General features: G+C 40.0%; 1 protein-coding gene across 2 annotated transcripts in view; it reads left to right on the top strand.

Moving 5' to 3' along the window:
* Window positions 1–14,344, top strand: part of LOC137425928 (FERM domain-containing protein 4A-like) — a 296,129-nt gene that overhangs the window by 228,017 nt on the left and 53,768 nt on the right. Inside the window, exons 15-19 of one of the 2 annotated variants that reach the window (XM_068114650.2) lie at window positions 7,657–7,779; window positions 9,363–9,591; window positions 10,424–10,480; window positions 10,763–10,907; window positions 11,016–11,078. In XM_068114650.2, the coding sequence (XP_067970751.2) occupies window positions 7,657–7,779; window positions 9,363–9,591; window positions 10,424–10,480; window positions 10,763–10,907; window positions 11,016–11,078 (617 nt within the window). Of the gene's footprint in view, window positions 1–7,656; window positions 7,780–9,347; window positions 9,592–10,423; window positions 10,481–10,762; window positions 10,908–11,015; window positions 11,079–14,344 lie in introns of both variants that reach the window. The other variant, XM_078776193.1, reaches the window with a different exon arrangement.

Raw genomic sequence — 14,344 nt, 5'->3', positions numbered from 1 at the left:
AAATCTAGAATAATTTCAACATAATTCCAATGAACTTTTGGTTTTAAGACATCTTGAAAAGTAAGTTCACCCCCACAAAAAAAATATTCCATATTAAATGCCAAGTCTGTATTTTGTTTGTCTGGTTGATTTGTTTGTGAAGTAAATGTTCGCTCTTTCACGAGCCTCGATTCAGTATGCAAAAAAAAACAAAAAAAACATAGGGTCAATACCCCTGGTGCTCACCTGGTAGAATACCCCTTAGACCCCAAATTTTTTTTTAATGCCGTGAACAAACTTTAGTCACAAAACAACAAATATAATTTGTGCCAAGTTTGGTCACAATCCCTTCAGCGGTTTCGGAGAAGAAGTTGTAAGTGTTTACCGATGGACTGACGGACGGACTGACTGATGGAAGGACGGACGACGCGCCATCACGTAAGCTTCCCTGAACTTTGTTCCAGGTGAGCTAATAATTGGGGCCATTAAAGAAGGTAGTTGTAGTCGTACTAGTAGTTCTGGAAATACGGGCATTGAAATAGTACCATCTGAGTTTAATTTTGAAGTTAAACTTGGGACGTAGAGTTGTACCCATCGTGTCCACAGGCAGGAAAATTGTGGAATGACCTTCAGTGAAGGTTAGCTGCAAAATAAGCAGGGGTAATGCTTATGAATAAGTAAGCGTGGACCAAGCAGCACCAGGATATGTGGAAACCAGGTGACCATGCTTTGTCTTTAAAACATAGGGGCAATACCCCTAGCGGTCACCTGGTAGAATAAACAGTATACTGCACTGACTAAAGATATTTTAAACCAATTTTAATGGTTGCCCAGAAGACAGGGCAGCATGTAGAATCATACTAACATAATCATAAGACTTTAAACAAACAAACAAAATGAAAGATCACTCATATAGTGACACTTGGCAAAAGAGAACAAAGTAGAATGGCACTCGGTAGCACATCCTGTTGACCTCACAAATAATTGGTGGTTGAATTATGTGACCTGACATGCAAATCGTCTTCAAATTAAGTTAATTGAATGAAAATTGATAATTTTAGAAATCGTGCCCATGTTGACCTTTTGGCCTATGCTGATCTCAAAAATAGATGGTGGTTGAATTCAGTTCGCCGATATGTAAATACTATTCACATTTCAAGTCAATCGGATGAAAATTGAGGATTTTAGAAATTTCAAAAAAGTGGTTGACCTTTGGTCTATGTTCATCTCAAAAATAGTTGGTGGTTGAATTCAGTTCGCTGATATGAAAATCCTATTCAAATTTCAAATCAATCGGATGAAAATTAAGGATTTTAGAAATTTGAAATTGTTGTTGACCTTTGGCCTATGGTGATCTCAAAAATAGTTGGTGGTTGAATTCAGTTTGCTGATATGTAAATCCCATTCAAATTTCAAGTGAATCGGATGAAAATTGAGGATTTTAGAAATTTGAAATTGTTGTTGACCTTTGGCCTATGTTGCTCTTTTGGCCTATGGTGATCTCAAAAATAGTTGGTGGTTGAATTCAGTTTGCTGATATGTAAATCCCATTCAAATTTCAAGTGAATCGGATGAAAATTGAGGATTTTATAAATTTGAAATTGTTGTTGACCTTTGGCCTATGTTGTTGCTCTTTTGGCCTATGGTGATCTCAAAAATAGTTGGTGGTTGAATTCAGTTTGTTGATATGTAAATCCCATTCAAATTTCAAGTGAATCGGATGAAAATTGAGGATTTTATAAATTTGAAATTGTTGTTGACCTTTGGCCTATGTTGACCCTTTGGCTTATGTTGATCTCAAAAATAGTTGGTGGTTGAATTGAGTTAGCTGATATGTAAATTCCATTCAAATTTCAAGTGAATCTGATGAAAATTAAGGATTTTAATAATTTTAAATTATTGACCTTTGGCCTATGTTGACCTTTTGGCCTACGCTGATCTCAATAATTGTTGATGGTTGAATTCAGTTAGCCGATATGAAAATCACATTCAAATTCCAAGTCAATCGGATGAAAATTGAGGATTTTTGAAATTTGAAAAAAGTGGTTGACCTTTGGCCTATGTTGACCTTTTGACCTTTTGACCTCAAATATATAGGATTTTGTCGGACCACGAACTCTACCATTTGGTGAAGTTTCGTGAAGATTGGTTTAAAATTGTGACCTGTAGGCAAGTATAAGTGAGCGGACAGACAAACACACACACACACACACACACACACACACACACACACAAACCTGAGTGATCAACATACTTGCAAAAAAAAAAAAAAAATTATTGCCAAGTAAAAATACCTATTTTGAGGGGCAACCCTCCTCCTCTCCCCCAACCCAGTATACCTCCTCAGACCCAATTTTTCTCATGCCCTGAACAAACATTGGTACATCACGGGTGATGAAGGTTGTGGTGAAGTTTCATCGAAATTGTGTGTGTAGTTTCAGAGGAAAAAGCAAATGCCTATTTTGGGGGGTTAAACCTGGATCCACTTTGACCCCGGTAAACTCCCTTAGACCCCGATTTTTTAAAGGCCGTGAACAAACTTTAGTCACAACAAAACAAATATCATTTGTGCCAAGTTTGGTCACAATCCCTTCAGTGGTTTTGGAAAAGAAGTTGCAAGTGTTTATGGACGGACTGACGCACTGACGCACTGACGGATGGACGGACATAAGCTCCCCTGAACTTCTTTCCAGGTGAGCTAAAAAGAATCACATAGAACCTTTGACAATGTTACAACATGTCAAGTATAGGCCACCATTATAATAGGCCTGCTTCAACCTCAGTAATGGGATTACAAGACCTCAAGAGTGAAACATTTGGAAGAACATGTGTAATCTCAATGGCTGTTTAGGTGGATGAAGGCGGCAGCAGAATGAGATCTCCAATTATCTTGGTCTCTTCAATGAATCAATGTTTTGTTCTGTCAAGTACCACGTGGAAGCTCCTGTGCAACAGATTCTCCATGACAAAGAAATAGTGCACAGGAATCTTCCATGGAAACATGATCTCCAGCACATTTTTCAAGTCCTTTCGAGTCCAAATAGTGTTGACGGATGCAGGATATGTGAGATGTGGAAGCTCCTTGTCATTACCTGGCATGAAGCTGGCAATTACAAAAACATCGTCTAACACTTGGATGAACAGAGTGCCTTTCCGTAGCTGAAATTGAGACTGAGAGGCCCTCTTTAGGATCTGCGCTGCTCACTCCACAAAGGGAGGGGCCTAGAAAAGGTCCCATAAATGTAGTCTGTTCGTCCATTTATTGCCTGGAAAACACGCTCAATGGGATCACCATCATATGATCCAAATCATCAACGTCACAAAGTCATTTCTGCGACCTGTAACATCAGGACCATTTATGGACAACTATAATCGTGAACTACCAGAGTACTGGCCCAATAACTCAAGTAAAATGATATACAGTCAGACCCCGCTAGTCATGGCTCTGCTAATCGCAAGTTCCACGTATTCGCGATTGATAAAATGCGACCTGTTTCTCTATTTGCGGAAAAGTGTCCCGCAAGTTCACGGTTTTTTTTCTATTTGTGGCCGTGTTCCGTGAAATTGCGATTTTTTTTGTTCTTATTCACGGCTGTGTTCCGCGAAGTTGCAGTTTTTCAGGGGCACAAAATTTTTTTTTTCCCCAGCCGCTAGTTTCACACATTTATATAACCCATCTTTCACCAACTATGCATAAAGCAGCTGGACATACGCAAAAAAACATCATCTATGAGCCATGAGCATGACCTGCTTCTACATTCACTGCTTTGTACTTTGCATTTTCATGGCTTTCGCGGCCACGAATTTTAGCCGCACTATAATCGAGAGCTTCGCGGAATGTTCCACCAGCTGCATAACACGTCATCCCCGCGAGTTACTGCACAGAATGAAAACACTCCACAGTATCTATTAGTGCAATTAGCTGTCTCCCTTTTCCCCATTGAAACTGATACGGCATGCATTCATGGATTTTCATCGACATTCATGGGATTTGCCTCACCATTTGGTTTGTTCGTCTGTATTCGCGGATTTTCGCGACTCGGGAACCTATCCCCCCCTTTTTCCATTGAAAAAACGCCCCGCCATTCGTGGTTTCGCGATTTGCGAATGAATTTGCGGCATTTTCCAGGGACGTATCCCCCGCGAATAGCGGGTCCGACGGTATTGCTGCCCTGAGCAAGACCTGATGAATGGGAGTGGGGCAGCTCAAGAAGGGCAGCTATACCCTTTTCTGAAAAGGTAAACAGGAAGAACACCGGTTCCACAGTGTTTGTTTTTGCCATCAAGAATGAACTTGTAAACCAACTGAATGAATTCCTCATTGGAATCAATGAGCGCCTCATGACCCGCCATCTTAAATTGGTGGGACGCCAATATGCAATTGAAGACCATAGAATTATAACCAGGCTAAATCACATTTTAGTCATTTCGAGAAAAACGTGAAAAATATTTTGAAAAACGTGAAAAACGTGAAAAACGGGGGGGGGAAAAATTAAAAAGTGACTTAGCCTGGTTATAATCCTATGGTCTTCAATTGTTATCGGTGTGTATGCCCCGACTCTTGATACCGATGATGAAACCAAGGAGTAACTTTACGCTCACCTTGATCAAGTCCTTTCTGACATTCTGAAGGGAGACAGAATTATCCTTCTTGGTGATTTTAAAGCCTGAGCCAGAAGAGACTCGAACCTCTGGAACGGAAACATCAGCAAGGAAAGATTGGGAAAGCTTAACATCAATGGCACCCTATTTTTTTACCAAATGCTTGGAAATTTTTTGACCAAATGCTTCGAAATTTTTTTACCAAATGCATCACCAACACTTCTCTGCTAGGAAAACAAACCTAAGACTTCATGGCAGCCCCCGTGATCAAAAGCATTGGCACTGGATTGATTTATTATGGTTCAGGTCCAAGATAACAAAGTGCAGCTGGTAAACATGTCAAACTAGAAAGCATTTGAAAATGCAAAGTCCGTCCGCATCCGTTTGTATTCAGACGTCGTCCTCTTCTTCTTCCGCCTGCTCAAAATAATTAAAAACAGTTTTTTTAAAAAAATACAAAATGAAAATTGATGCTTGAATGCAGCCTTGACCTTTCATCTTTTGATCTAAAAAATAATCAGTTTCTAGATTTTGATTGGTGAACCAATTATGTGACCCAATATGCAAATTCTTAAAATTTCAGGTCGATCAGATGAAAATTGACAATTTTATGTGATTTTGATCTTTTGACAAAAATTATTAATTTGCCTTCTTCATGTTCTAATAATAAAGCTTTGTTGAAAATTTGATGACAAAACTCAAAAGGTAAAAAAATTGCGGCGTACACACACGGACACACACGTACACATAACGTACACATACACACACATACACACACATGCACAAACACACATATACACAAACACATCACCGCTTTGCACAAAAAAGGTGCAAAAACAGATCCTAGCAACTACAGACCAATCAGCCTTCTCCCAATTATCAGCAAAGTCATGGAATCCATAATTGCTTCGGATATGAAATCTTTCCTCTTCTCCAATGGCTTGATCTCTGATCATCAATTTGGTTTCAGACCAGGTCACTCTACTCTGGACATGCTGCTTCTGCTGTCTCAACAATGGATGGAGGTCCTCAATGCCAAACAGGAAATTAGAGCTGTCTCCCTCGACATATCACGTGCCTTCGATACGGTCTGGCACCCCGCTCTGCTCACCAAACGCTCCTCCTTTGGTATCCATGGAAATATCCACGCATGGCTGGCGGACTTCCTCTCTCGCCGTAGTCAACGTGTGGCCCTGAATGGGTTTCTCTCATCTCCTCTTCCTGTTCAGGCTGGAGTTCCCCAAGGCAGTGTTCTGGGCCCTGTGCTTTTTCTGGTCTTCATCAATGATCTCTCTGACTCTCTTGAAAATCCTCTCTATCTCTTTGCTGATGACTCCACTCTCTGCCTCTCCATTCCTCATCCCTCATATCGGCAGTCTGCAGCCTCCTCACTCTCTGCAGACCTGGACAAAATCACAGAATGGGGAAACAAGTGGAACATGTCTTTCAATCCTGACAAATCTCACTCTCTTACGATGTCTCTCCGAAAAGACCGACTGGACAACCCTCCCATCTACTTTCTGAATAATCCTCTCCAAGAAGTTCTGTCACTCAAGCTTTTGGGTCTCACTATCTGCCATGATCTTTCCTGGGAAAACCACATTTCCAAGCTGGCCTCCAAAGCCAGTCGCCGACTGGGCATCCTCCATCGTGCGAAGTCCTTCCTTGGCACACCTGAGCTCCTCACCACATACAAGGCTTTCATCCGCAGCTCAATGGAATAATGCTCTCCCCTCTGGGCTGGTGCTCCTGCCTCACACCTAGCTCGTCTTCACGCTGTTGAAACCAAAGCGTTCAGAATCATTGGAATCTCCCGCGATGACGCTATCTCCGAGGGCCTTTCACTTACTCACCGCAGGCAGGTTGGTGGTCTTTCCGTCTTCTACCGACTCCCCTCCGGCCTTGCTCCCCCAGCTCTCTCTGGGCTCTGTCCCCCAAATATCCCTACAGGTCGCAAAAGATCTGCCTGCAACCCTCTTATGGTTAAACTGCCAAAATCAAGACTCTCTGCTCACCTTCACTCCTTCATTCCTCTTTTCTCCCGCCTCTGGAACAAACTCCCTCACTCTCTTCAATCCCACTCCTCCCTCCAGGTCTTTAAAACGGCTGTTCACCACCATCTCTTATCTTCCCCAATCCAAAACCTTGATCTTTTCTATCCCCACTAATTTCACCCCAAATCCACTTTTTTGAGGTGACTTTTGTCTTCTTTCCTGGAAGTCCTTGGTGTGCTTGCGTTTTATACCTATCCTGCCTCCCCCCAGGCCCTCTCCCTCCCACACATCTCCCGATGTCCCTGCTCTCAAATGTTGTGTTTGTGTGCTTCCTCCCCTTCTCTCCCCATCTTGTCGACCGCTCCCCTTTTTATATACTTTGTTTGCTTGTTTGTTTGATTTGTTTCTTTGATAAATGTTAGCTCTTTCACGAGCCTCGACTCTGTATACAAAAAAAACAAAAAAAAAACACACACACATGCTGTGCAGGGGACAGGCTAAAAATTAGGCTAAAACAAAAAACAAGGGTGATTAAATAATGAACATAAACTTTATTTGTGATGTCACATACACTGTAACTACACTAACAAACGGTAATTTTGGAAGTCAGACCCATTATTAATATTAAGCCCCTGCCCCCCCTCCTCCCCCCCAAATAGAGAAGTCAAACTACGCTTATGTATAAACCTTTACTTACCCGATATAAATATATATATACCTATAACTATACATATATGTGATTATATATACCTGACTCGTGCAAATAATATTAAGATGCAGAAGAAAATATAAAGTGTGAACCACATGTTGCAAGAATAGCCACCTCAATTAATAATGGAAATATCAAGTGGCTCGAGGATCTCATTTTGACTGACCAAAGAGCTCTCTGTTTGTCATATCAGTTCAGAAGTGAATATTAGTGTCAGTGATGGAATCATCATTTGGATGATGTTGAATCCAACATTGATGGAAAGTTGCAAACAAAATCCCAGGTCAAATTTGAACTGTCTGGATCACTTTAGCGAGAGCCAGACTTAAATTCACAAATTCTCACCTCCTTTTATTTACTTAAACTTTGCAGGCCCTGACGGGTGTGATGCCACCAGAATATCCATTGGAAGCTGGGGAGAAACTTCCACCCATGCGTCGGCGAGTTGGGACAGCTTTCCAACTTGATGAGAGTCAATTTGGGAGCAACACAGAGGTGAGGAGGTCCACCATCATTGCTCAGGAACTTTATGGACATGCTTTGCCTTCATTACCTCTGGACAAAGGTTGTGTTTTCTCCCCTGTCTGTTTATCTGTCTGTGAGCATGATATCTCAAAAGTTTTAGACGGATTCGGATGAAACTTGGTGGACAGATTGGATGTGTGACTGATGAATTCATTAGATTTTGGTGAGGATCCAGATTTGGATACGGGTACAGGAGATGTTAAAAATTTTTTTAATGATCCTTCACCATTGAGAGATGGGGCCAAAAATATATATATAACACGATATTTCAAAATGTTGTGGACGAGTTATGACAAAATTTGGTGGATGAGTTGGGTCGGTGACAAGAACAAGCCGATTAGCTTTTGGTTCAGGTCCAGATCCAGATCCGGCCCATCGGTGGGATACAAAACATAAACTGTTGAGCCTGGTAGAGGTATGCGCTCAACCGAACGCTGTTCTACTTTTCATTTCCATTCATCATCGCACGTATTGAAAATCTTCGGATGTAAAAATGTCAATTCAAACTAATTGGAGTTTGGGGACTTGGAATCGACATTGATAAAACTAAAGATGGTTACAAATTGTCAAAGATTATGTTTGGATGTGGGGCATTCTCAGAATCGATGGATAGCTTCTTCTTCTCTCCAGCAAAGATGAAAGTATTATAACTAAGATCAGATCTGTCGGACTATTCCAATGTGCCTTTGGTTTCTTTCTCCTTCATTATGTGGGTTTTAGTTTCGTAACTCTGCTGTCTACAGCAAGCAAGGCTGAGTTCAACCAGGGACCTTTTTAAGAAGTACAAAAACAAAGCTGTCAATCATTATTCTCTTTATGCTGAGTAATAGCACAATTTTGAATGATGTAATTGAAACTGTATAAACTATGCTTTCATCTATCTTTTTCTTCCATTGCAATGTAGTCTGCTTAACATCTGTCACCTTCCCCTCTGCTATTTCCTCATACTGTGAACTTTCCTCCCGTCTTGCACTCCATTCGTTTCTGCGATCACAATTTTTCATTCTCTTGGGACATTCCCACCTTGTCATCCTTCTAAGCCATTCCCCTTCCATGTCTGCCTACCACTGGAATCTGAGATCTGAAGCAGGCTCACCTTACACATTTGTTCTCCAAGCCTAAACTCAACGTTTTTTCATATCCATCTTTTCTCATCAGAATATCAGGATAAATTGAGAAAACAAAAATTCAAGAAAGGAATGGGATTGTGAGGATATGAGATGACAATTAAGGTTACGGTGGGTGGAAGAATTTGGCAGAGAAGCGAGAGGATGTTGGGAGTGCGAGTAAGAAAAGGAAAACAAGGGGCATGTACATGGTATACAGATAGGTTAAATATAATTTACCATTTTGCCAATGTAATGAATAAATAGCCCTTACATTGCTCATCACAAATATTTCCAGTTCTGCATACAATTATTTCACATGTGCCGGGAACATCACTTGTTTTTGCCTGCAAGTGAAATTTGGTGCAAGGTATTTGTAAATCTGTTTCACCATCGACCCCTTTTAATTTGGGGTGTCGATGTAATGGCCAGTGCCTTTGTTTGCAGGAAAAAGAACTTGATAAGCTAGAGCGTGATTTTGCAATACAAGCCAAGATCGTAGAGGCCTCTCGGCAGCTAGCCCGTGACCCTAATGTGACGAAAAAGGTGCGACGCAAGCGCAAGGTGGCCTACGGGGAGTCTGCTCGGCGCCTCCAGCATCTGGAGGAAACCATTAATGAACATCGGATGCATACGGGCCAGCACCCTACCCAGCGTGCTTCACTGCTCCTCAACGGTATGTTTAATGAATATAGTTTGCTCTTCCTTCTCCTTCACCCCATCTCGTTAACAAACCCCCTCTTTTTTTGCTTCTTTATTTGCTTTCCAACCACTTTTAGTTTTTATAAATGTTGTCCTTCAATTTAAATGATATTTCCCTTTTTTATTCCTTTGAATGAATAATAATTGAATAACTAATTAAATAAATGATTGAATAACTGATGTATAACTTTTTCGTTCTTCATTACCTCCACAACCGAAGGTGGATGGAGGTCATGTTTTTACCCCTGTCTGTCTGTCTGTCTGTCTGTCTGTGTGTGAACTGGATATTTCAAAACATTATGGACAGATTTGGACAAAATTTGGTGGACAGTTGGGTACGTGACAAGGTTGCATTGGTTCGAGTTTGGTGAAAATCCAAATCTGGATCGGAGAATTTATTAAGTGATTCTTCACCATTGAGAGATCGGGTCAAAAACGATATATAGCAGGATATCTCAGACTTGTGGACGGATTCGGACGAAACTTGGCGGACAGGTTGGGTGTGTGACAGACCGAATTGATTCGATTTTGTTTTAGGTCCGGATCCATATCCGGCCTATCAGTGGGATACAAAACATAAACCGTTCAGTGTGACGGAGGTATGCACTCTACCGAGTGCTGCTCTAGTTTTATTTTTTAATTCTCCTCTTATTCGACATTTGGTTATATTTTTACTTCTTCTATATGTGGAAAAATGTTCCCCACCATCCTGATATTGATGGTGGTAATTAATTGATGATTAATCATTGTTGCTGCCCGACAGTCCCAATAAATGATGTCATTTGTCATGTTATTTTGTGATTCAGACGAAACTGTCTTGCTTGAGGACGGCTCCCAATCAGATGGAGTGATAATGGATGATGGTAAGTGTGTGTGTTGGTTTAATTTCGACGTTTTCTCTTTTCCTATTTCAGTTCCCACACTCTTGAATCTCTCAAATAAATTATAGGGAAAGTAAATGTTTTCACGCTTTTTATGTAGGAAGGGGTGACTGAACACAATGGAAAAATTGCATGTCAGCATAGCTTGCTGTGGTCAAAATGTGCATGGCATTTTTTATTGTACAATACAGGCCACTTTTGCTTTCAATGTATAAATGTTTATTCTTAAAGGTAAATATTTGTCATATTTTGATTTTACCAAAGATGAGTTGGTGGGCACCATATTTTCTTCGGCCCATTCAACTCCTCAGCGGAGAAGTATCACACCAGCTCGTTCTCGGTGTTACAGTGCCAGGGGTCGACCCCCGCTACCCCCATCTGTCCGCCTCTCACCGTCTACATTGCGCAGGTCTGAAAAAAAATCTTGATAGTGTGTCTGATTCATTTGCTCATCTTGATGTTGATAGAGTGTTTACCGGTATCTCCTCACAATAGTTCGGAATGGTCCTTTTTTCAGCTCACCGGTTCAAAAAGATTCTCCAGAGAAAGGTTCGAACCAGCGCTGTGTCCACACCAGCAAGTATGGGGAACAACTGTTATACATGTTTTTTGTCATCACACTGCACCTAAGATTAAATTGTTTTTATGACAACAGCAGTTGAAATTTATAGGGCTGGCAGGATGGCCAAGAGTTATGCACACGTACACTCGCCTCTAAGCTGTCTAGCCTGGGTTTGAATCCTGTTCCAGTTATTAACTGGCATCCTGTTGTTTCACAGGCAATAATATTCACCAATGTGTGTTGGGGCTAATCAGGGGCTAATCAGAGTAAATGGGGCTAATCAGAGTAAATGGGGCTAATCAGAGTAAATGACCTTGCAGCACAGTGCTGGATACAGTTGTTGTACACCGCACCTTTCCTATGCCATCTCCAGGCATTGCAAATCGTCATTGCTGGGCACCGATGGGGGCTCGGCAGTGACGCACGCTGAAAGGGAGTTCTCAGTTTTCACTCTGGTTGTTTGTTTGTTTTCTTGTTTGTTTGTTTTCTTTCTTTCTTGTTTGTTTGTCCGGGCGATATCTCAGCCATCCTTTGAGCTAGGAAGCTGAAATTTTGGCACAGTAGTGAGCAAGTCCTTTGTAAAAAAAAAAAATTTATTTTTTGTTTTTTTAATAATCAATTAATTGAGGAGTTATTTAATTATTAGCGATTAATTAAGTACTTATTTAATTAAGCAAATTTCCTTTCTCTTCTGACCATTAACTCAGGCACCTTTTGAGTTAGGAAGCTGATATTTGGACATGCCAATGACCAGGTGATTTGGCTGCAAAGGCTATTTTTGATTTATTAATTAATCAATTAATCAATAAATCGATTAATTATTAAATTATTCGATTAATGACAAAAAATTTTTTTTTTATAAGTTACAGATTCTGATGAAATGGTGGTGGTTTATGTGTTCTCTGACCGAATTGATTAATAATTTAATTTTTTATGATTATTATTTCTTTCTTTTCATTATTAATCATTTATTTATTTTCTTTCTCATTTGGCCAATATCTCAGGCACCTTTTGAGCTCGGAAGCTAATATTTGTACATGAGTGACCAAGTGATGTGGCTATCAAGGATATTTTTGATTTATTGTTTAATCAATTAATCGATTAATCGATTAATTATTTAATTATTCGATTAATTACTAAAAAAAAATTTTAAAAATCAGTTACAGATTCTGATGAAATGGTGGTGGTTTATGTGTTCTGTGACCGAATTGATTAGTAATTTAATTTTTTCATGATTATTATTTATTTATTTTCATTATTAATCATTTATTTATTTTCTTTCTCATTTGGCCAATATCTCAGGCACCTTTTGAGCTGGGAAGCTAATATTTGGACATGACAGTGACCAAGTGATGTGGCTATCAAGGATATTTTTGATTTATTGATTAATCATTTAATCGATTAATTATTTATTGATTAATCAATTAATTATTTATTGATTAATCAATAAATTATTAATTTTTTTATTAATGAGTTATTTAATTAAATTTCTAAAAGGTACATCTTCGGATGAAGCACTAGTGGTTTAGTTATGCCATTAGCCAATTGATTAAGAAAATATTTTGTGATAATCTTTTAATGATTATAATTATACAATTAATCAATCAATTCGTGTACACCTCTCCCTCCCAATGCAGCCTCTATGAGCTGCACTGTGGTATTGCCGGGCGCCTGAGGCGCCCCGGCAATGCCGCGCTGTAGGATATTTAATTATTTGGCATGGGGGCGGTGTACTTTGAATGTATCTGTACTTGTATGTAAAGTCACGTGAAAAAGTAAGTACACTCCATGTAAAGTTTTGACTTTTTCAACATATTTCAACATACAGCTATTTGATCTTCATTTCAACAATATTGATAGATAAAGAATGTAAAGAAAGTGTAAAGAAAGAACTCCATGTAAAGTTTTGACTTTTTCAACATATTTCAACATACAGCTATTTGATCTTCATTTCAACAATATTGATAGATAAAGGTGATATAATATAACAACTATCATGAAACATTTACATTTTGTAGTCCATTGTATAATTTAAATAAACATAAATGCAAATTTCGCATGTGGAAAAAGTAAGTACACCCCTGCATTTATCACTACTTAAAATACCTAAAATTAGAATCAGGTGCACCAGCTCAGGTGCAAATGATTAGAACATCGTTAGAGAGGCTCTTGGAGAAACCCGTCTTATTTAAACCTCAGACATTTAGTTTGGTTGTTGACTATTAGTCTAAATAAAGTCTAAATAACTATTAGTTACATTTAGTCTAAATAAAGACAAAGACTCTTTGTTGTTGAAGTGTGTGGCATCACCATGCCTAGATCAAAAGAGCTCTCTGAGGCCTTCAGAAAGAAGGTTATAGATGCCTACGAGTCTGGGAAGGGATTTAAAAAGATCTCCAAACAATTTGAAATCAATCATTCGAATGTCCAGAAGATCATCTACAAGTGGAGAAGATTCCAAACAACTGCCAACATGTTCAGGCCAGGCCGCCCCAGCAAGTTCAGCCCGAGAGCAGACCGCAAGATGCTGAAAGAAGTCTCTAAGAACCCCAGAATGTCATCACGGGACCTACAGGTAGCTCTTGCCACTGTTGATGTCAAAGTGCACGAGTCTACCATTAGAAAGAGGCTGCACAAATTTGATCTACTTGAGAGGTGTGCCAGGAGGAAACCTTTGCTGACCAGAAAGATAATCAGGGCAAGACTAAAGTTTGCCAATGAACTACTAGGCAAAGACCAGCACTTCTGGAACAATGTGCTCTGGACAGATGAGTCAAAGGTAGAGCTATTTGGCCACAGTACCAGAGGACATGTTTGGTGAAAACCAAAGACAGCATTTGATCACAAGAACCTGATACCAACTGTAAAGCATGGTGGTGGAAATATTATGGTTTGGGGCAGCTTTGCTGCATCAGGGCCTGGGCTAGCTCACCATCATAGAATCCACTATGAATTCTTTATTGTACCAGACGGCGCTTGAGGATAATGTGAGGTCATCTGTCGGAAAGTTGAAGCGCAAACGAAGGTGGACCTTGCAACATGACAATGACCCTAAACATACCAGTAAATCCACCAAGGAATGGCTGAAAAGAAAGAAATGGAGGGTTCTGGAATGGCCAAGTCAAAGCCCGGATCTAAATCCCATTGAGATGTTGTGAAGGAATTTGAAACGAGCTGTGCATGCAAGAAACCCCTCAAACATCGCACAGCTGAACGAATTCTGCATGGAGGAGTGGGCAAAAATTTCTCCCAGTCGATGTCAGAGACTGGTAGACAGTTATAAG

This window comes from Myxine glutinosa, chromosome 4 (assembly GCF_964187855.1).
Source record: "Myxine glutinosa chromosome 4, kmMyxGlut1.1, whole genome shotgun sequence".
In the NCBI taxonomy this organism is placed as follows: Eukaryota; Metazoa; Chordata; class Myxini; order Myxiniformes; family Myxinidae; genus Myxine; species Myxine glutinosa.
Note: the sequence above shows the minus strand (reverse complement) of the source record. Positions and strands in the feature narration are given on the sequence as shown.